Raw genomic sequence first — 22,211 nt, 5'->3', positions numbered from 1 at the left:
ATTGTCAATAGTATTTTATTGTAAATAAGAATCATCATCATCATCATCATCGTCATAATCATAACAATAGAGATCATGATCATGATAATAATATTACATATAGGCCTAAACGTCTTACACCCATGTCATTAGAAAGGATTGACCCAGTTTGCTGTGTAAACATAGGCGTGGAGGTGCTCAAACAACGTAACACCCTAAATCTGGAGATTCAAGTTTTGAGAATTCCCGAGGGCGTGTCCGTGAGAAAGTGGCGAGCAGGAGTTCCCTGCCTCTAGCGACGGGATTCCGCCCTTGAGCGAAAAAAAAGGTGCGTTGCGCAACAGCTCGGTCCGGGTCCTCCAATAACCCGTATACATGCTTTAGTTGACATGCTTAATATAAACGTGGTTGTTATTATAAACACTGTCACGTATAAATCCCCTGGGTGTATTTAACATAGAGGGAACATGATCAACAATTAGAAGAAAGAATATGTTTCAGATGTATTGCCTATAGGTAAAACGTAATCCATCATCCAATCCGTTAATAACTTTCGCCGACGTGAAATGGGGAACGCGCCTTATGAAAACTTGCCGTTTTTATCATTGAGAATTATTTTTTTTTTTCAGCACGTTCGACGTTTCTAGAATCCCCCCTTTTACAAAAATTGCTAGACGGTGAGAAAACATCTCGTGGTTATGATAGTAAAAAAAAAAAGAAGAAAAAAAAAAAAAAAAGAAATGCTATTATTACCCGAGGTGAAGCGACTCGCCAATTTTCAGCGGCAGAGGGATTCCCTCAACGTCACCAAGGATACCAAACAAAACACCGAAGCGCCGAGCTCCATATATGGGCACGTACGTCAGCGGAACTCCGAAGGCGGGACCTGTGCGCGAGCGAGAAAAAAAGATGAGGCTAGAAATGCCTCGGTTCTACTCGAGGAGGGCGGTTCATTCAAGACTCATAAGGCGAGACCCGCCACGCTGGACTTTACAGTTTAACGGGGACCCGCGTCTAAATGGATTTAAAATTACAACGCGAGTGAAGCGGACGACGAGCAAAGGACATCGGCGTCTCCCCAACGCTCGGCGAGAGGGCTTCCGCAACATCTGGAGTTTAGACGCTTCTTCCCTGCGAGGGGAACTGGATTAATTTCTTCATGCAACTTTTTTGGAAAGACACCAAGAGCATTTTACCGGAGAGTTGTAACAAGACCACATACGGTGAGTCGCCGCGCGCTGTTGCCGTTCGGTCGCTCCTTATTCATAGGGATCCTCAACTTTGACCGACTCCCTCCGAGTGTGTAACGCTGTCCGCCACATCTGGCATACCTTAGAATGTGAACAGAGCCAAACATTATGACACGGTATAATAACCCTGTAATAACCCTGTAATAACCCCGCTGTGGTGCCGCGTCCGCCGCCGCAGGTGACATCGCGCTGTCTCCCGGAGCTGCAGGGTTCCCACTCTCCTTCGCCTCCCTCGGGGAGATGTACCAGGGGTTCCCCGGCGACCTCGACAGCGGTTCTCGCGGAAGTTCCTCCCCGTCAATAGAGTCTCAGTACATTTCCTCCGTGGACTCCTTCGGGAGCCCCCCGACCACCACCGGTCTACCACAGGTAAGTCACATGGCGGGATACCGATCCTTCACACACCGTGACAGGGCAACAACAACAACAACAACAGCAATAAAAGGTGGATCATATGCACCGGATCGGAATCACGGTTACAAGATTTTTTTTTTCAATTATTTGTTGAGGTTACTGCATTCATTACACATAACATTGCGGTTTATCGGGTAAACATGGAATAGGCAATAATACGGTGTTTCAATCAAGTTAGAAGACAAGTCGTATGTGTGTAAACACCAATTCAGTTTTGTCATTGTAAACCGCTTGGCACCAATGACAACATTTTAAACTAGAAACCCGCAGCACACTTTCGTGAAGTTTTATCGTTTCTTCCACACGCTCGGGTAGCAACTGTAGAACGGTAACGCGCTGCCGAGCTGGGAGTCCATCTTTCTCGCCCCAAAACTTTCATCCGTTTTTTTTTCTGTGCGTCGGCGTAATAATATTGACGCACATCGCTGCCGCGGCCGGATCCTCCGAGCGCGCCCCGGGGTCTCCGGCGCGGCGCTCGCCGGCTCTCCTCGACTCAGCCCGGCGGCGAGGCGGTTCACGGCGTGCCGCAGAGCCGGCGACAAAGCGCCCCTACGTAGGCGCCCAGGCTCCGCCCCCACCTCCACGCGCGCTGCTCTCAGGCCTCGGCGTGACGTAAATGCGTTCTATTTTGGAGCGTTGCTAAGGGGAACACCGGGGGTGTGACGGGAGAGGAGGAAGCAGGAGGGGGAGGCGGGAGAACGGCGCTTTGGAGCGACGCGGTTGGCCGAGGCGGGCTGCCCTTCAGCCCGCCTCGGCCAACCGCGTCTCAGACACGTTGCGTGTGAATATGAATGAATGAGGGTCAATATTCGTTTTGGCGGCGTCGCCGGGGTCGAAGCAAATAGTATCGGCGACAAATTCGCCCCTAAAATCGGTAGCCGGGAACATGCCAGTCGTTATTCTGTGCGCAATATGTTTGTCAACATTACCACTAGAATAATACAACTTTTAATGTCGGCAGTAGCTCTTTTAGCCTGTGTTTGTGTACACAATTACAAAGCACACAAAAACCCCGAAGGCTGTGCAAAACTAAGTAGGAGGAAAACATATAACAATAATAATAATAATAATAATCATCAAAAATCTTGAAAAAAATATAAATGCACTTTAAAAAGAATAAGCAAACCAAAAAATGTAATATATTAAAAAATATTGAAATGTTTGTGTGCATATATGTATGTACGTGTGTACGTGTGTGTTTGTATGTATGTACATAAGTACGTATGTACGTATGTTTGTTTGCATGTATGTACATATGTACGTATGTACGTATGTATGTATGCAGGTACACACGTACAACATGCAATAGTAAGTATGTACTGTGTTGTATGTAAATGTATATATAAGTATTTATAGGAGCATTAGTTTTGTGTTAACCCCCTGCCCATGTGTGCCTCCTGCTAGGAGTGTGCGCCAGCTGGAGGTGGGTTAAGCAGTGTGGGCAGCGAGCCAGGGGGAAGCATTGGAGGGGTGGAGATGCCTGGCTCATTTGTACCCACTGTCACCGCCATCAGCACCAGCCAGGACCTGCAGTGGATGGTGCAACCCACTCTTATCTCATCCCAGGCCTCTGGGCAGAGCGGGTCCATTGGCACTTCCGCCATGACCCAGCCTCCATCTCTAGTTGATCCATATGATTTGCCCGGCCCCAGCTACTCCACTGGGCCTGGGTTCACTCCCCCTTGTTCAGACCCCCCTGGGGGTGCCCCCGGGCCCATACGCTCGTCCAGAACCCGCAGCCGCCGCACACGGGAGGAGTCTGTGAGTGACGATGGAGATGTTGGTGTGTTAGTAAGTGTGTGTGCTTGTGCAGTTCGATCTCTGGCCCACCCTTGCCATGAATTTGGTCTTGTGAATTTAGTTGTGCAATATAGTAATTGCCAGCAAGATCCAATCTCAAATTATCAAACATTAAACCCACTTTTTTAGACCATGTTTTTTAAGTCTATCTGTCTCTCATTTCTCTCCGATCCCAGCTCACCCCAGAGGAAGAGGAGAAGAGACGCGTTAGGCGTGAGAGAAACAAACTGGCTGCAGCCAAATGCCGGAACCGTAGACGGGAACTCACTGATAGACTGCAATCGGTAGGCATGGCCCTGTTTTACCTTTGCAAAATGAATAATGATTATAATTATATACAGTATTATATCACATAAAGCCGAGAGAGGTTGATATTAATGAGTCAGTGTGTGTGTATGTGTGTGTGAGAGAGAAAGCGAGAGGAGGCAGTAGGATATCACGTTGTGATTATAATTCTGAGGACAGTCTATTGCACCTGCAGTACTTATGACCTACTTAATGAGCGTTTATGTAAGCTTGCCGAAAGTATATATCAGTTGTGGAGGAATTTGCATAGTGTTCCTTCCTACAGAGATATATTCTCTACAGAGATAGAATTAGAACTAGACCAGAAAGGGGCTAAATACCATGTCCTCCAGAGATGTCACGGGTGTCAGTGTTATGTTCACCGCCAGGGAATTAAAAAAAAAACCTGACTTGAACCTGAATACATAGGTATTTCCTTTCCCCCCCTTTATCCTCATCCATATTTAACCCCTTCTCGGTCGCACTCCTCTCTATTTCCTCAACCGTCCCATTGGCGCCGTCCCTTTCATTCTTTGCTCTGATCCTCTCCCCGTTCCCCACAGGAAACAGACGTACTGGAGGAGGAGAAGGCAGAGCTGGAGGCTGAGATCTCTGAGCTGCAGAAGGAGAAGGAGCGTCTGGAGTTTGTCCTGGTGGCCCACCAGCCAAGCTGTAAGATCCCTTTCCAGGAGCAGCAGCAGCAGCAGCAGCAGCAGCAGCAGCAGCAGCAGCAGCAGCAGCAGCAGCAGCAGCAGCAGCAGCAGCAGCAGCAGCAGCAGCAGCAGCAGCAGCAGCAGCAGGGCCCGGTGCAGCTCCCTCCAGCCCGGCCCCAACTCACTCCCCAGACTATACAAGCGCCTGTCTCCAATGTGGGCTTGACTGTGAAGGAAGACTCTTTCTACATGCCTCCCGCCTACACACCTCACCCAGCCTCCACGCAGCCCCAGCCGCCGGTTCAGCAGCAGCAAGTGCAGCAGCAGGCTCAGCCGGGGCTGATGCAGGAGGTAGCGTTTTGTACTTCTTTCTATGGCTCGAGTGAGCCGGCGCCGGGCGGGCCGTGCCTAATGGCCAGCGACAGTGGTGGTGGTGGTGGTGGTGGGGGTGGTTGTGGTAACCATGATGGCAGCTACAACCCCTCATACACATCTTCATTTGTGTTCACCTACCCAGAGGGAGCCTGTGGGGTCAGTGCCAACCAGCGGAACAGCAGTAGCGAGCAGTCGTCCGATTCCCTGAACTCGCCTTCTCTGCTGGCACTTTGACTAACCGACACACGCGCACGCACGCTCAATTATGAATATGCTCAGGCATAGCATTCTGACGAAAATAAGATCGGCTACATGGAATTCAAACACAAGTTTACGTATTCAGATATGCACTCACAAAAAAAAGAGCCATTCTTACATATTGGCACATACAGTAAGACACAGATCCAATTGGACCAATATTTAACATTACACAATTTATCATAGTCCATAATGCCTTTGTTGTATTTTGAAGAGATTCAAGCAGCTTCTCATAGAGACTTATATCACCAGCTGTACAAGTTGTTCGTTGCTGAAAAGTGCTGAGACTGTATCTCAGCTCGCTAGTTCCATCCAACTTTTAGAGATGTGCGGCACACATCCGGCAAAGCGTCACGAATTTACAATTCGACAGTCGTTCCCTCTGTCGGCCGCCCCTCCGCAGTGCTCTCGCTCTCATACCCTTCCATCCCTCCCTTCCCTTCTGCATCATGCTGAATGTATTTGTGCAAAGCTGAAATAGGAAGAAGGAAAGTTGGTTTTTTTTTTCTTCCTCCTCTCCGGGTCATATCCGCAGAGGGACAGACTGCTGATCTCTCGCTCTCCTCTCCTCCTTCTTCATCCGCCCAACTTCTTCCGCTTCCTCATTAGCTGTGACTTTGCCAATTGGGAATCTGAATCAGCCTCCGCTCTTAGCTTGTGCCCTTTCTCCGCCTTTTTTTTTTTTTTTTTTTCTTAAACCCTCCCGCCGCCTGCCTACCTGCCGTCCGTCGCACCTCTTCCATCTATGTTTCTGCTCTTCTGTCTCCCTGTCTCCCTTTTCTCTGAAGTCTTCAACCCCCGAGAGCCCGAAGACCCCTTCCAGCCCCTGGGACCTCGAGTGAAACGCCGGGCGATATAACGCGCTCCGATCCCCCCCACCCCCCACCCCTCTTACGCAAGGACACCCCCCCCCCCCCCTCCCCAGCAGCCCTCACAGAGGAGCCTTTCTGGAGTGTGTAGCTCCAAGAAGACCGTTACAGTCATTCCCCAAAAACTCACATACAGTATATCCCAAATGTTAAAAAGAAAAAAAAAAAAAAAAAAAAAAAAACCCACAAAGTCAATCGACAAAGACAAGAGGGATACCACTGTCCTCTCCTGAGCCATGGATGGAACTTAAAATGATGAAGCTTTGATGCATCCTCTGGGCTAAAGGCTAAGTGAGCACGGAAGGAGAGAGAGAGAGAGAGAAAGAGAAAGAGACAGAGAGAGCGGGAGCAGGAAGTCGGAGCCCGAAAGCGAAAGGAGAAAAAGGATGAGCTTTGCCGTCAATGTTTTGGAGCCAAATGTTTAAAGCACAGCGAGAAAAAAAAAAAAAAAAAAAAAAAAAAAAAAGATCCTGCTTTTTCCGACTGCTTGGAAACATGACTATTCCCCCCGTACCATGTATACCTTTGATACGCTCTGGACCCCGCCGTGCATGTATCAAATGTTCGCTTTTTGAGTCTCTGAATTGAAGTAAAAAAATATATATATATGTTTTGTTTTCCACCTCCCACGACCGTGTTTTGTCACCGAATATTTTCTGTTGTACAAGCAGGTTTGTTTGTTTTTTTCCTGTGTGTGGTGGATGTCGTCGTGGAGAAAATAACAACGCAGGGCGGATAATGAAAACTATTATGCTAAATTGGGATCGTTTTTTTTTGACAAAGAGCTTTCCCCGAGACTTTGCTGTTTGGATGTTGGGTCATTCAGATGTGAACCGATGCCTTTACTTAGAGAAGAGACTTTTCGTAGTGGCTTGGAGGACCTCTAAACGCGGGGTTTAGTGGTCTCTGCGCCTCCTCTGCCCCCCTTCAGTGGGGACGAAAGTGGAGGCGCATTTATTGTGAGTGCGTCCCACTCGGAGCCACGAGCCCATTTCTTTCTTTCTTTATTGAGGTCGGTGGCACAAAGAGAGACCTGCGAGAAAATGGAAGATTAGGGAGGTTGGAAAAGTTCGGCGATTGCGGAGTTAATGTTCTTTCTTGCCTGTGAACATGTACGATTTATTTTCTCGTGTGGCTGAGTGAAAATTGTTATTTTTTATAGTTTTATGTTTGTTTGAATGTTTGTTTTGCATTGTCTCATGCTCTTTCTTGTACCGTTGCTGCCAAAGTATGTTGTTTTCTTTGTGGGGATATTTCCTCATAATTGTTACTATTATTATTATTATTATTATTATTATTATTATTATTATTATTATTATTATTATAGAATTGTAACTAATATTGTTTTGTTATTTTATTGTATTTTTATTTGGCAACTTCAGAGGCATGTTGTGCACTATGAAATTGTTTCTGTGTCAAAGAAAATGACTTGTAAGCCAATATGCATATACATATATACAGGGAAAGTATATATACATATAGGTGTATGTGCCATGATTGTAAAGTATGAATGTTTCCAGATCTAAATGGGATATTTTTGTCAATGAAGAAAAAGATGAGGTGATGTTACTCTCGCTAGTTTTAAAATGGATATTTTTCTAAAAGAACAAAAAAAAAAAAAATCTATAATAAAATTGAAGCAACCCCTGTCCTGCAGCATCAAGCGCAATCTCACTGCCTCTGCCATGTGGATTTATATGTTTTATATATAAAACACTATCCAGGACACATGAATGTGTCGTTTAAGATGAAGTTACATCACAGCTCTATTGCCTATGTGATGTGTATTGGTTTGTTTTTCTTTTCTGTGAGGTCTGTCCCAAAGCTACTGACACATAGACCAAATTCCTGACACTTATCAGAGTCAAATAATCATGCTGCAATATAATGACTTTATAACTTCATTTCAAATCAAACTTATGTACAGCATGCATCTATGAGGTAAAACATATTACTCCGTAACATAACTTTAACATGCATTACATAACTTTTTTAACAAAGTTGTGTAATGGACAATGAGGACAGTTTCATTTGATCATACGTGTCAACATCATTATGGTAAAATTATTAAATAATCATCGGAATGTAGACAATCATACAGATTGAAAATAATTCTAGAATGATTGTTTTTGCCACATCACAATTTGTTTTTGTTTTTTGTTTTTTGAATCTTGATTTCCTTCAAATTTGTCTGGTGGTGATCGGCAAATGATCGAATTTGTCATATTCTTGCACAAGGCCCATGCTTGTAAAGTTGTTGAAGATGCCTTTTCTTTTCTCTCCGGAACAAATGTGATAAAAAAAAAAAAAAATGTTTTGGGGTCAGAATAATCATAAAGTCTGTATATTCATTAGTTCTCATGTACATTCCTTTTTTGGTGCTACTTACAGTTTACAACATAAACTGCTATTGAGAAGCAGTTTCACGTTTCTGCTATAAAGATTACACATTTTTATTGCTAAGACATAAATAACACACTGTTGAAGTTGTCTTATCAGGACAAATCTTATTCCATTATGGAACAAAGTGTTGCATTGATTAAGTGAATGCGCAGCTCTGGAAACCCAGCGATGGGTTAAAAAAAGCATCTGTGATACTTTTGAAGTTTGATATTATAACCAATGGCCTGCTACAGTGTGATTTCATAGGGCCCTTGTACTGTACCGTCAAACAATTATCACAAACTTTCACATTTACTTTATTGTATTTCCCTCTACTCTACCTTACTTATGAACGTGGAATATTTTTCTGTGTGTTCCTTGCAGTCAGAGATCCAATAATGTATTCAAAGTTGTGAGAACTTCATCCACCCGAGTTCTCACTTCCTATCTTGCAGTGTATGAAATGCAATACTTATTATCCTCTTGGATAAACATAATGTAGCAAATCATCTGAAGATCACTGAGTGCTCTAAGCTTACTTTGGCACTTTTCCTGCTACTTTGTCCAGTGTGGTAAAGTATTGCTTTATTTATGAACTCCAGTTGATATGTGGATATGTCATTCATAATAATTACGAAAAAACAATTTGGTCACATCGCATCTGCTTATTTAATAACCCTCTGGTAATACCTTCTGTTGACAAAAGATATAGAAGTTTTTGTCCTTCCTTTGTCATTTGATTTGTTCACTTCTTGAGGGCACCTTTGTGACTTGAAAAGTGCTACATGAATAAATATTATTTTACCAATTAATGGCAACCACATTTTCCTTCATTATGTGCCAAGGCATTCTCCTTGCATCCTTCCAATGAATCACTTTTCCACTCCACAAACACTGTATTCTCTCTGACGGGCAAATGTTGTAGTTGTGTCGCAATTATAAAATGAGACGGAATATTCCTATGAATTGACATGTGATACATTTAGAAACTGGGTAGTGAGTGAATGGCCAGATCTACCAGGTCTTAGGACACAGTCCTCACATCCATGCCATCTAGAGCCTGTACTGTAGATAGGACCTTGATTCAGCTCAAGGTGCTCGAATAAATACACCCTTTCAAGGCATGCTTAATTCCATGTAACTCAGAAGTTTGGCACTCTGCTCATTATGCTCATTGCTCTGACTTATAGTGATGGACACTCCTGAACCCGACCCCCTCCATGCATCTTTCATTTGCCCTCTCTCCATGTAAGCTTCTGAGCATGTTCCGCTTCCCTGTCAAGGTTCACATGTGAGAGGGCCAACTATTCATGTTTGACTGCTGGAGGTCAGTTAAGCACCGCTTTAATGACCCCTCCATCCTCATTTCATAGCTATAAAGAATTGACATTAATAAAGAATTATCACTAATAAAGAATAATATTGCCATGGTCAGAGTCTTCTTTCCATTTCATTTTATTTCATTTATTTTTAATCTCAAAGACAATCCTGGGTTGAAATAGAAACTTGCTTTTGTTACTATTTAGAGTCACTCTGTACCAAATAGAGAACGTCAGAATGAAACATGTCATACAAAACGTGGTCCACACCGCCATCCAGTGGTCGCGGATGATATGATTTAATTGTATAAGGATTTCCGTTTTCCTTCCTATTGATAATCTCAAAAAAAAACAACCCAATAACAATAAAAACAAATATAGGTCGAAGGAAGAAACATAGGATCGTGATGACATATCCTAGCGCTACAACAGCAACTGAATGAAGCATCCGTTAATCTCAAGTCACCCCAGTCGTTCATCTCCAGAGAGTTCTATTCATCCATCTATCTATTCATTTTCGGATTTTTGGTGACATTCCTTGCAAGAAAAAAAATAAGCCCGACATAAATGGGTTCATTCGCCATCTATTTGAGTTAAATATTGTTGATTTTCTTTCTCCTGGATGACGCGTCGAGACAAAAAGGGAATTGGCACCAGGCCAGGGGCGCGGACCGCGTCCCAGACGCGCGCAGCCGCGCCGGAAGCGGCGTCACCAGCGCGGCTGGAAGTGCCCGGATGCAGCTCGCCCGCCGCTCATTTTGTAAACATGGCGTCCGTGACAACAGGTGAGAGAACGGAGGCCGATTCCACCCGAACCGTAGTTGCTTGCTTTGTCAAAACGGCCGCTGCCCTCAAGTTGCCTTGTGTTCTGTACGCTTCCCGTGCCAAACAGACGTCGAGTTGCGTTATCGCTGATGGCGGCGGAGTAGGGTTTATACAGCGGGGTTCTCTAGCGTTGTGTGAATCGAAATGCTAACATGCTGACATGCTATCTTTTTTTTTTTAATTCTTACGTTACCGGCTACAGCGCTTTGTTGACATACATTCCGATCGGGCTTTTCACCGGAAGACAACGAATTACAACATCTCAATTCCTGAAAATCCACGAAGTTTCCAGTTTATGTTGGGACGTTTGATAGCTATCAGTAGGTCCGCTGCACCCGCCTAGATGGCTTTCCTTCCGGCAGATAGGCAGTCCTAACTCCTATTTCTCTATCTTCATAACGTTAACCTTGGCTGGCTCTCTGTTGTGTGTAGGGAATTTGATACCAGACACTCAATCATAATAATCCTGGACATTGTTTTTAATATGTAACCTTTAAATCCACGTGGTAGAGGGAGTAAGATAGCTGAAATTGTATCATAGTTTTCTTTTGTTTGGGGGGGGTGGTCTCTTAGAAATATATATATAAACTTTAAAACTAGCTTGAGCAACATCGCCGCAACTTTTTCTTCATTGACTTATATATGCCATTTCAATTTGGAGACATTCATACTTTGCAATCATGGCACATACTGTACACCAATCTCACAAAAAGGTGAGTAATAGCTATCATCAAGCTCCCAGTTCACATTGTTAGCCACGCCGGGAAAAGCTGTTTCTCCGGCAGTGGCTGCTACACCCAATGGCGTAGTTAACACAAGATGTGTCGTCACATTTTTATAAATAACCTGCAGCTGGTCACCATGTGTTGAGTTGTGTGTACTGTGCTCCTGGGTCTAGGTCTACCCATGGGATTGTCAGCATGCCCCTTTCTACTGAATCGTAATATGTTGCCTTTCACAAAATAAATGTTCAGTTTTAGTCTTAATTAAGTTTCAACAAAACGTGCATATGTAATCCTTTTGTTGCAGGTGCATACTCTATATCCAAACATACATTATTTGATTGTGGTACATTTAAGTTATACAAATCTTGTGAAAGTCTGTCTTGGACTGAAATATTATCACTATTGAGGAAAAAAAAAAGTGTCATATTGCAAGAGCGGTGTCTAAGATTGCTTCTTATTCAGCTACAGTATTGTACTAAGATGAGCCTGATAAAGCGTTTATATGCCGTTATATAATATATGTTTGTGGTTCTCCTTTCCCCTTAATGACTTCCTTAAAGTTGCAGCCCCTCTTGACTTGTAGTGGTTCTGCATGGTGTGCACAAAGGATTTTTTTTTTTGTGTGTATTTTAACTAAGAAAGGGCACATTATTTAGTATACACATTAGTCAATAACCCCAGTAATTCAACTAAGAAACAAAATACAAGAAAACAACGCACGGTCTGCCAGTGTGGTATCTTATTTTTCTAACAATTCTTTACGCCCATCTATGACCTCTGTTCACAGCCACCTCAGAATGGATTCAGTTTTTCAAAGATGCAGGGATTCCTGCCGGGCTGGCAGTAACCTATGCTGTTTCCTTTGTGGACAACAGGTAACTTTCACATTAACATAAGTTGTACATTTCATATCATTTAAGTATTATACTTGTTCGGAACCTTCTTCTCTCTTACATGTCTTTTAATCTTTTAAATTGCAGAATACAAAAGAACATGTTAATGGACCTCAGTAAAGAAATCATGATGGATCTGGGCATCACGGTCATTGGTGATATCATTGCCATCCTCAAACATGCTAAGCAGGTCTACAGACAGGTGAGCACAAACAATAATTATGAGTAAAGTTGTGGTTATTTTATCAATCAAATATTTTTGCAGATTGTTCTAATTAAGAACTGGGTTATTTGCCTGAAAGGTATTTTATATGCTTTGGCTCACATATACACAAAATGCAAAGATTTAATTGTAACACATGCTTCTATCTCATTCATGCAAGCATTACACAGACCTGCCAACCTGCCCCCATTTTGTGTACCAACCACCCAATTCTTGGTCAAAATACACCGATACGAAATGCCTTCCGAAACTATGAGAAAATAAATGTAATTTAATTATGGAAAGTGTGAGCACATAGAACGTAATGTAATGTGGTCTCCCTGTTCCAGAAGTGCAGGATTTATTATTTACACAAAAACATCTAGCTTTTACTAAATTAAGTCCCAAAGCAACCAAAAGCAATGGGGTGATGTGCATCCCCACTGTCTTGACGGTGGGGACGCAATTTTTTTTCTTCTTTTGGAACAGTATGGAGCGGGACAGTCCCTTAACTAAGTCGTGTGAAAAAAAAAACAAAAAAAAAAACAGTAAATAAAAATAAAATACTTTCATAGATGTACGAAACAAACGAAAATAAATCTAATATAAAAAGACAGGCACCGGAGTCGGCACGCACCGCTGTCTGGAGGAGGAACAAAGAGACTCGATATTGATTGATATTGATGAAAATATGTCATCAATATCAATCGCGATCGATGGAGTCTATCGCCGATAGATGATTTAATCGTAAATCTGCCCAAGCCTAGTTGACGCTTAAGAAGGAGATAGGAAGAAGCAAGACACTTAACCCCTAATTGCTCCTGATGGCTGCGTCCGTCGGTGTTTGAACAATTGTAAGTTGCTTTGGATAAAAGCGTCTGCTAAATGTAATGTAATGTAATAGTCGGCCATTTGTTATCATAATTTTTTTTTTTGCAATGATTGCAGTTTATTTTGTAATGGCAAGTACCAGATTAATATAATAGAAATGTACGCTCACCGGCGACTTTATTAGGTACGCCTGTTCAATTGCTTGTTAACACAAATAGCTAATCAGCCAATCGCATGGCAGGAACTCATTGCATTAAGGCATGTAGACATGGTGAGGATGACTTGCTGAAATTCAAACCCAGCATCAGAATGGGGAAGAAAGGGGATTTAAGTGACTTTGAACGTGGACAATAGAAGATTGGAAAAACGTTGCCTGGTTGTATGAGTCTCGATTTCAGCTGCAACATTCAGATGGTTGGGTCAGAATTTGGCGTAAACAACATGAAAGCATGAATCCATCCTACCTTGTATCAAGGGTTCAGGCTGCTGGTGGTGGTGGTATGGTGTGGGGGATATTTTCTTGGCACACTTTGGGCCCCTTAGTACCAATTGAGCATGGTTTAAACGCCACAGCATACCTGAGTATTGTTGCTGACCATGTCCATCCCTTTATGAGCACAGTGCACCCATCTTCTGATGGCTACTTCCAGCAGGATAATACAACATGTCACAAAGCTCAAATGATCTCAAACTGGTTTCTTGAACATAACAATGAGTTCACTGTACTCCAATGACCTCCAGAGTCACCAGATCTCGATCCAGTAGAGCACTTTTGGGATGTGGTGGAACGGGAGATTGGCATCATGGATGTGCAGCCGACAAATCTGCAGCAACTCCGCGATGCTATCATGTCATTATAGACCAAAATCTCTGAGGAATGTTTCCAACACCTTGTTGAATCTATGCCACCAAGAATTAAGGAAGTTCTGAAGGAAAAGGGGGGGGTATAACCCAGTACTAGCAAGGTGTACCTAATAAAGTGGCCGGTGAGTGTATATTTGCACTTAAAAACGAAAGAGACTTTTATTTGAAGTTTGAACTGAACATTTCCGTGTTAGTTATATGTTGTGTCCTAGTAAAACTCAGTAAGAGTTACAGGTTGAATTATACCGAAATTTGCTGATGGTCCCATATACTATTTTACTGGAACTCAATGACCGTTCCATGTTGTATTTTATTTAATTGGAACTCAAGTACAGTTTCATGTTCTTTTATTGTTCCATAGTGAATAATGAACAATAATAAACAGTGTCAAAATCAGCAATCTCACTAGTGTGGTAACTGAAAATTGCAGCGGTAGTCCATATGTGCAGCTGTCCTATCAGGTGAGCGTGATCAGATCACATGATGTATTTGTCATTGACTTACAGCAGATATACCCAATGAGACGAAATTATAAGAAAATGTAATTACTCCAGTCACGGATATAAACTCAAAGTGATCGGACGACAATGTAAAAGATATTTAATAGTCAGTTTTATTATGAACATACAATTGAATGAAAATCTGAATAGTCCAAAATCAGAATCAGCAGGTCAGACTTGAAGAGATCGAAGCAGCCAAGAAAATTGCAACCGGTGCACCTTTAGTTGGTAAACATGTTCGGTAACTTTATGAGATAACGCCTTTCAAGCGGTGTATCCTAATGAGACTAATTTGAGTTTGCATATGATGGGATTAGCCTTATTACGAGGCAGCTATGGTGTGAATAACTGATGGAGTCATTTAGCTGCAGTAACTCAAAGGCCACGGAGACTTCCTGTTACACTATTGTGGTACTCAAAATGTTTTCCCAAGGTTGGCAGGGCTGGTTACATATCCAAATAGAAAATGAATGCAGGATAATGTTTTAAGCTGGAACAAAACATTATCCAGCATAGTAAGCATACTCTCATGTTGCTGTGCCTCAGTTTTGGCTGTTTGGTAATACTCAAAATAGAACCCTAAAACTCTCTTGAAAAAAGGAAGAGTCAATCCAGATCAAGGATAAAAAAACAACAAAATATATTAATTCTTTTGGTGACCGAAAATGTTACTTAATGACCAGCAGCTCTGCTTGCATCATGCCAAGTACCTGGGAAATTGGATATTAGTCCGCTGTTGTTAAAAATGAACATGCTAACAGGCTATTGAGGCTATCATCTTTGTTAATTCACCATTTACATTTCATTGGCAATCTGTCAACCCATCAGATAATGATGTGGGTGAGATATTGCGCAACTAAAAAAGCACAAAATGTCCTTATTTTTGTTACGTGTATCAATCTAAATGCTAATTATGTTAATCAGAAAAACAGCTAATACAACTGGTTAATCAATACGGATCAACCAGTCAATACCAATTAGTTGGGAAGAGTCATTTTTGTGGGGTATTGTAGGACCTCAATCTAGTAAGTGCCTTCTCCCAGTATAACTCTTCTCCATCTCCAGGACATGTGCAAAATGGCTACAGACGCAATTTCTTCAGGACAGACCAGTGTTCAGGCTGAACTAAGGAGAACTGCCAACACCCGTGAGTAATTGGGTTACGTCTTCTACATGACATGGCCTGGGTTTTCACCGCTGTCGTTCTCACTCCCGTTCTCACTGAGGACAACCCTTTGCAAGCTATACAACAAAAAACAAAAACACCAAAAAAATCATTGCAGTTTGCAGTCACCCTTTAGTTTCCATATTATGAAAATCTGTTCAGATTTTGACTCTGGATCTTATTTGTGTAGGACAGCCCAACTTGAGCTGAAGCTTAAAAAGTCATTGTGCCGGGTATAAAATACATTTAATTCACTCGCGATTGAGCTTTTCAGAAACTCCTCACACATTTCGCATTGCTCCAGATTTGTTCCAGTCTTGGCCACAAAACTGGAAAAGAGTAAAACTACATAACGGCGTCATCGCTGTGTTCTTTGCGTTTTTCTCTCTAGCTGCCACGCGAATGATTGCCAATGCCTTGAGCCGCGACTCGCCACCAAGCACTCCTGCCCGACGCTCGGACAACCACCTCTCCGTCACCGTGTCTAACAAACAAGCCAACAAGAATGGTAAGACAGGTAGGCCCAACAGCCGGCTCCCGTTTCCCCTTCGCAGACACGGTTTTGTTCCGTCACTGCATGTCACCTGACGCTGACCCAGTCGGTGTTTCCCTGCCTCTCCCGTTCCATTGGCTTTACCTCCTCCGTTGCAGTCGTAACTCAGCCTGCAGATGAGGGAAACGGTTTATCTGCGGTGAAGCGGCGGCGTGTAACTGCAGAGATGGAAGGCAAGTACATCATCAACATGCCCAAAGGCACTACGGCACGCACACGCCGCATCCTGGCCCAGCAGGCCAAGAAAGGTAGGCTTGACCCAGTGTCCTGGGCGCCTCACCGTCGGCTCACTAAAAATGTTCTCTCACCAGCCGTTTGTAAATACTGGCATCTTTTACATACTAAAACCATTAATTAACTTTTTTTTTTTTTTTTAACTGAAAATTGTGAATCCTTTGGACCCGATGGTTAAATGGGTAAAAAGCCTGCTGAGAACTTTGCTTCCTTTTGTTCTTTGGAAATTTTAGCCCTTTACTAATATCTTCGTCTGCATTGGTTTTGCCATTTTCACTATTTGAATCTTTGCATCGTGACCTGCGTCTTTCCATTCAGTAAGATCTGAAGTGTCGTTTTCTCTCTGACGCAGCAAAGCATTCTCTCATTTATGCAATTGACATGTTTTGTAGGTATACATTTCTGATATAATGACTTTCTAGATCATTCATTATTTGTGTCAGCTACAGATTGTTCTCACATGGAAGACACACAAGCATATGTTTGAAATTAGTGTCGTCTTCATAGTATTGGAAAAAAATAGAATCACCTGAATAATATGATTTCAATTTACCTTCTGTTGAATATACCCAATAATATATTGTAAGGATATATTTAAACAAATATTTTCCACAAAATATATGACTTGGTGATATATTTTTTAAATAGTAACAGATAATCATCAGAGCAGTCCTAATCAAAGTTAAATTATTTACACATCATCCCCACGTCTTCCATTTTTCACCATCCCACTGGCAGCAGCCCCGTTGTTGCTTTTAACCATTATGATTGATTTATCTTCTTTGTACTTTCCCCAATTATTTTATTTGTACGGAAAATGATCTTGCTCCTCGCCTTGGAGACCCTCTGCATGTTTCACCGCCAGAGCATGTGAGCAGAGTTGAGCGGACAGCAATCTCCCTCTGCGCTCACAGAGTGGGAATTTTCCCCGATGAGCCCTCAGCTCCGCTCTATGCTGAGAAGAAAAAAAATGACGCTCCAAAATCAGCCCATGCATGTTTTGTTTTCAGAAATAATTGAACAACATTTATCTACATTTGGCCTGTGATGTGTGTTTGAGCATTTGAAAGGGGCATCGCACACAGAATAATATTGCACGACTCAGCGCATTCCCCTCCCTGATAGTTAGACAAAAGCTAATGAATGGTGGGTCAGCCAAGCGGTGCATGCCTCTGGGTCGCCATTTGAGTGGTGTATATTCGAATTTAAAACTCGCCCAGCGTTCCAGTAAAATTCAGCCCTCTCAGCTCACATGCTCTTGTGCACTCGCCCAGGGATGAATCATTCCCAGAGTAGGAAAACTTGACATGACAGAGAGTTTGGTGGTGGTCAAGTTGTCAGGAACCCGGAAGAGGCCCCTGAGGCTCTCTGTAACATGCGGTCACGCTTTTGTCTCCCACAGGTGTGAAGCGGACCTCTGTATTTGAGAGACTTGGGGCTGAATCCAAGGTAGACACAACAACCAGCAACACCAAGGTAGAACTTGTAGCGCCCCCTGCCACTCCTTGTGTTTTTACTGAAGTTCTGTAGAATGGTTTTCATTTGTTGTGCTCATCTGTCTCCAGCCCACAGGCGTGTTTAGTCGTCTCGGCGTAGCCGGTGAAGAGGAAGCCGAACCAGGGTCCAGGATGGTTTGTGAAACGGGAGGTGACGAAGACAGCGATGGAGAGGGCTCCATCCTCCAGTACGCCGGCGTTTTGAAGAAACTCGCTGTCACGCAAAAAAAAGCACCCGCACCCAAACGGGCTCCGATCACCCTCCGACGCCTCGGCGGCAAATTCAAACGGCCCCCGATCGACTCTCCCTCCTCGTCCTCCACGAGCCTCCCTGACAGCGCTCCCCCCGTCAAGCTCAGTGTGCTTCAGAGACTGGGGAAACTTCCTGCCACCAACGCAGGCGCTGCTGCTCCCACTCCACCCACCGACATGCAGGACAACCGGGTCACCAGTACCAAGCCCCGCAAACTGACCCGCCCAGCGCTGGCCAGCCCCAAGGTCAGCAGCAGCACCGGAGCAGGAGAGAGTCTGGGAGCCCAGATGGACATCGGGTCTGTTAGCGTCTTTAAGAGATTGGGCAACAAAAAGACCTAGCATTTATCCTGATATACCTCCTTAGAAAATATTAAAGGATACGTTCGCTATTTATCCAACGCAGGCCTTATTAAAATGTTGATCCCCATAATTTCAGAATGTTCATAGCACAGCCTTGCTGAACACTTTGCCATTGAGAAGTTATACGTGTTAGGTTAGGCATTTTAAAGGGGACCTATGATGAAAGACTCATGTTTTCAGTGCTTGTGTGCATACATTTGGGTCTCTGATGGGTCTACTAACACATGAACTGTGAAATAAGACAACCCAGACAGTTTTTTATGATTCAACAAGCTGTTCAGATTTGCGTCTCCATCCTACATACCTTGGACACTCAATAGAATTAGAACCACTCGACGGCTGGAGAACTACCAAGGGCCGCCGGACCCCCTTAAGCATGGGAACTGCTCTCTTAGCTGCGCAGACCAGCACAAATCTCTTAAATGAAAGGAATTAATACCAACTGTCTGTGACAAAACTGCAGATGGCGGAAATCTAATTATTAAGAAAATAATTGTGCTGTTTCTTTAAAAACAAAAAAACAGAACAAAACATGTGGTAGGTTGGCTGTTGGATGCACCGTGCGCTCCACTGTTTGTTTCTCCAAACAAAACCAATAAAAACTGTGTTTTTATTGTAGATGCATTTATTTTTTAGCGTTACATAATTGAATGAAACATCCTTGTGCGGTGCAATTGGTATTGCAGTCGTGTCCTTGCCTCATGAAAGTTGGAACAGACTTTTAAATTATACCTTGTAGATTTAATATGATGAAGACACACACTGAAACAGCCAATCAAGACGACGGGGGTTATAGAGGCATTTTAGAATGTCGAGAATGCATAATCTGAGTGGTATTTTAAACAAAAAATGTCAGACATGTTTTGGGGACCTCAGAGACCTGTATTAACCCCTTGAAAAGAAGTATGATAGGTCCGCTTTAATAAGGCCTTGGTTGGAAAAATGGTGAACCTGTCTTGAAAGATGTTTATTTTATTTGTTACCACATTTTTCTATCTCTCCTTGGTACATTTGGAATCTGTAAGAACGTTGTGGTATTTAGCTTGAGTTTAATTTGTTTCTGCGCTTTTTGTTTTATAAAACTAGCCTGTCTTGAGTATTTTTGTGCTTTGATGCAGAATCGTGGTCTAAGCTTTTAGTTAATTTTAAAGAGCAGTTTAAACATTTAAACACATTTTTGTCGAGATGCCAAATGAAGAATAGTCATGGCTGTGTGGCATCCACACTGGTCTTCAACGAGGGCTTCCATGATAATTAGACTCCTTAATTAACTCCTTATTAAACTCCCTTTTGATCGTCAAAATAACTGTTCCATCAAGATTCACTCATATCATTACTCTGTAATTGCTTTGTTTTACTTTCTTTGTGTTAAGGCATGGGCATGGCAGCTACCAAGTTGCTGTTTTTTTATCATAACCCTCATTACACATATCACTTAAATTTTAGTATTTTTGTTCTTACACAATTTCTCGAAGAAGCATTTTCTTTTGTGGAAGCAAATGTCTCGCATACACAATGCATGATGTGTAATAGCTGCTTCAGGACAATTGTGACACAACTATGGATTTGGTCTTTTACAAGATCCTGGAGGCGCCATCAAAGGGCGATGCAGAACAGAATCTCCAGACTATGCGCACCATCACAATAAGCATAGGCTCAGAATGGTTTGGTGTCAAGCAAAAGCCTGGAACAAGTAATCCAGCGAGGCCAAATCAGCAGGAGCTCAACAACAGCCAGTTGAGACAAGAACTCGAATCCCTGAAGTGTCAATTTAAGGCGGCCAAGGAGGAGAGAGCACCATGTCAGAACTCACAGACATCATAAGGAGGAGACTCCTCACACTCCGGCGGCCTGAGAGGCACCGAAGGAAGGGCAAGGAGAGGGCTTGAAGAGCATGCATCCATTGCCATTTCCTTCTTGTGAAGTCTCTTCACAAGAGACTTCTGGGATAGAAGCGAAGCGGCCGCCCCACATGTTTTCTAGAGGAGATCCATCACCATCTCGCAAGACCATGGCCCCGCACTGGTGACACCTCCAGAACCAGTGACCCAATTCGACATCGCTGAGCCCACCCTGAAAGAGGTCAAAGAAGCAGTCAAAACTGTAAGAGCAACTTCCGTCTCTGGCCCCAGTGGAGTACCCTACAAGGTCTACAAGCAGTTCCCAAGGCTCCTAGTGCGACTCTGGACGATCCTAAAGTTGATCTGGCAGAAAGGAAATGTCGCTGCTCAGCGGAGGCATGTGGAGGATGTATGGATGGCGAAAGAAGAGGATTCAAGCAACATCAAGCAGTCTTGTATCGTTTCAATGCCCAGTGTCAAGGGGAGATTTTCAAGATTGTGTCACAACGTCTAAGTTGTGACAACTATAAAACCTCATTCTAGACTATTACAGCAACCTCAGGACCGGGTAGTTTTGCCAAACCATGCTACGACAAAGCCCAGGGAAAGGAGAAGTGTCAACTGGTTCAGGAGGGGATACGAGCAGTGGTGGAGGAAGAACGCTGCAACAAGATGGTCGGTATGTTCAAACAAGGTGCCTGGACAAGATGTGAGCATGTGGAATCTCACAAGATCAGCTGGACCAAGTTTTGGAGAGCCGAACAATTAGACGTCAAGTTTCTCATCCAGTCGGGCTATGATGTTCTCCCAGGCCGGGCCAACCTTCGTTGCTGGGGCATGGAAAACACTCCAGCATGCCAGCTGTGCCAGAAGAGGGGCACCATGGAGTACATCCTCAGTTGCTGCTCGAAGACGTTGGGGAAAGGGCAATACCGGAGTCTACAATGCAAATGGCCCTGCTGGAACTTACTGTCCCCTGGGAAGACCTGATTGAAGAAGCCAACGAGCGCAAAAGGGCTAAATACGCAGATCTTGTTGCAATGGCTGGAGAGCCCACTGTGAGCCAGTCGAAGTTGGGTGCTGGGGCTTTGCTGGCCATTTATTACAGTGAACTCTCAAACTCCTTGAAGAGCCACCAAGAACATTCTGGAGGCTGCTGAAAAGCCCTTGCGGTGGTTGTGGATCTGAAGAGGGATCCATGGAGCAGTGCCCCACTTTGACACAAGTAGGGGGCTGGGTTGCCCGGGCGAGGGTGTCTGATGATTAAAGACCTGAATGATGATGGTCACCCTATGACTCCGTGTTCATCGCTGAAGATGTACCCAAGTAGCACCCCAAGGTGTATTCTAGAACTTGGGAAACAATTGGTTCACTAAATAACATCGGGCTGACACGCTATATGCAAAGGACATCTATCCACCTTAACAAATAAATACATTCACTGTTATTTCATGTTCATCACTTCCATAATAACCTCATCTAGCATGTTGTGTTTTTTAAGAAGTGGTTAAGGAAACATGGCATGGTGTTAATTAAAATCTTCTGGATTTAAACCTCGGACCAGAAAATAAATGACAACAGAGTCGCCTCTCAGACAAAACTTGAATAAAAAACAAAAACAAAGCACCACCCCACCTCGTTTTCAGGGTTTTTGGAGGAATTAAGCTGCGCATCTGTCAGAGGCCACTTTTCTACTCTAGTACTGAACATTTGTATCACCACCTACTTGAATGCCATTTGTATTATTATTATTATTAATATGATGAAAATTGTACATTTGGAAAACTTCATTTCACCGAGCAGAATTTTCCTTCTACAAATATTTATATGTGTAAGTTGCTATTTTGTTATGCTGAGAAACCCTCAAGTACTGTACTCCAGGT

At 43.3% G+C, this 22,211-nt stretch overlaps 2 protein-coding genes across 3 annotated transcripts; both read left to right on the top strand.

Moving 5' to 3' along the window:
- Positions 1–980: 980 nt before the first annotated feature.
- On the top strand, positions 981–8,237 carry fosb (FBJ murine osteosarcoma viral oncogene homolog B). Of its 2 annotated transcripts, XM_080006832.1 has the most exons (6): positions 981–1,202; positions 1,408–1,598; positions 3,048–3,434; positions 3,620–3,727; positions 4,292–4,732; positions 5,803–8,237. In XM_080006832.1, the coding sequence occupies exons 1-6, from the start codon at positions 1,139–1,141 to the stop codon at positions 5,854–5,856; spliced, it is 1,245 nt and encodes a 414-aa protein (XP_079862958.1). In that variant the 5' UTR covers positions 981–1,138; the 3' UTR covers positions 5,857–8,237. The 2 variants fall into 2 exon arrangements, with proteins under 2 accessions (XP_079862958.1, XP_079862957.1); XM_080006831.1 differs by having other exon boundaries at positions 4,292–8,237.
- A 2,113-nt stretch (positions 8,238–10,350) lies between these two features.
- cUnh19orf47 (chromosome Un C19orf47 homolog) lies at positions 10,351–19,584 on the top strand (the record flags this gene model as incomplete). The annotated part of the gene is made up of 8 exons (XM_080006834.1): positions 10,351–10,369; positions 11,922–12,009; positions 12,115–12,229; positions 15,490–15,571; positions 15,981–16,106; positions 16,241–16,390; positions 17,779–17,852; positions 17,942–19,584. The coding sequence occupies 8 exons, from the start codon at positions 10,351–10,353 to the stop codon at positions 18,464–18,466; spliced, it is 1,179 nt and encodes a 392-aa protein (XP_079862960.1). The 3' UTR covers positions 18,467–19,584.
- Between the last annotated feature and the right edge of the window lie 2,627 nt (positions 19,585–22,211).

This window comes from Zeus faber (genome assembly GCF_960531495.2).
Source record: "Zeus faber genome assembly, chromosome: 9".
Classification (NCBI taxonomy): domain Eukaryota; kingdom Metazoa; phylum Chordata; class Actinopteri; order Zeiformes; family Zeidae; genus Zeus; species Zeus faber.
The sequence above is the reverse complement of the archived record's forward strand: the minus strand, read 5'-3'. Positions and strand labels throughout refer to the sequence as shown.

Excerpts from the sequence above, each read along its gene's own strand:
- fosb (XM_080006831.1), top strand. The coding sequence starts at position 1,139 with ATGCAACTTTTTTGGAAAGACACCAAGAGCATTTTACCGGAGAGTTGT. Across the intron at positions 1,203-1,407 it reads TTGTAACAAGACCACATACG|GTGACATCGCGCTGTCTCCC; the intron begins GTGAGTCGCCGC and ends CCGCCGCCGCAG. Across the intron at positions 3,435-3,619 it reads ATGGAGATGTTGGTGTGTTA|CTCACCCCAGAGGAAGAGGA; the intron begins GTAAGTGTGTGT and ends CTCCGATCCCAG.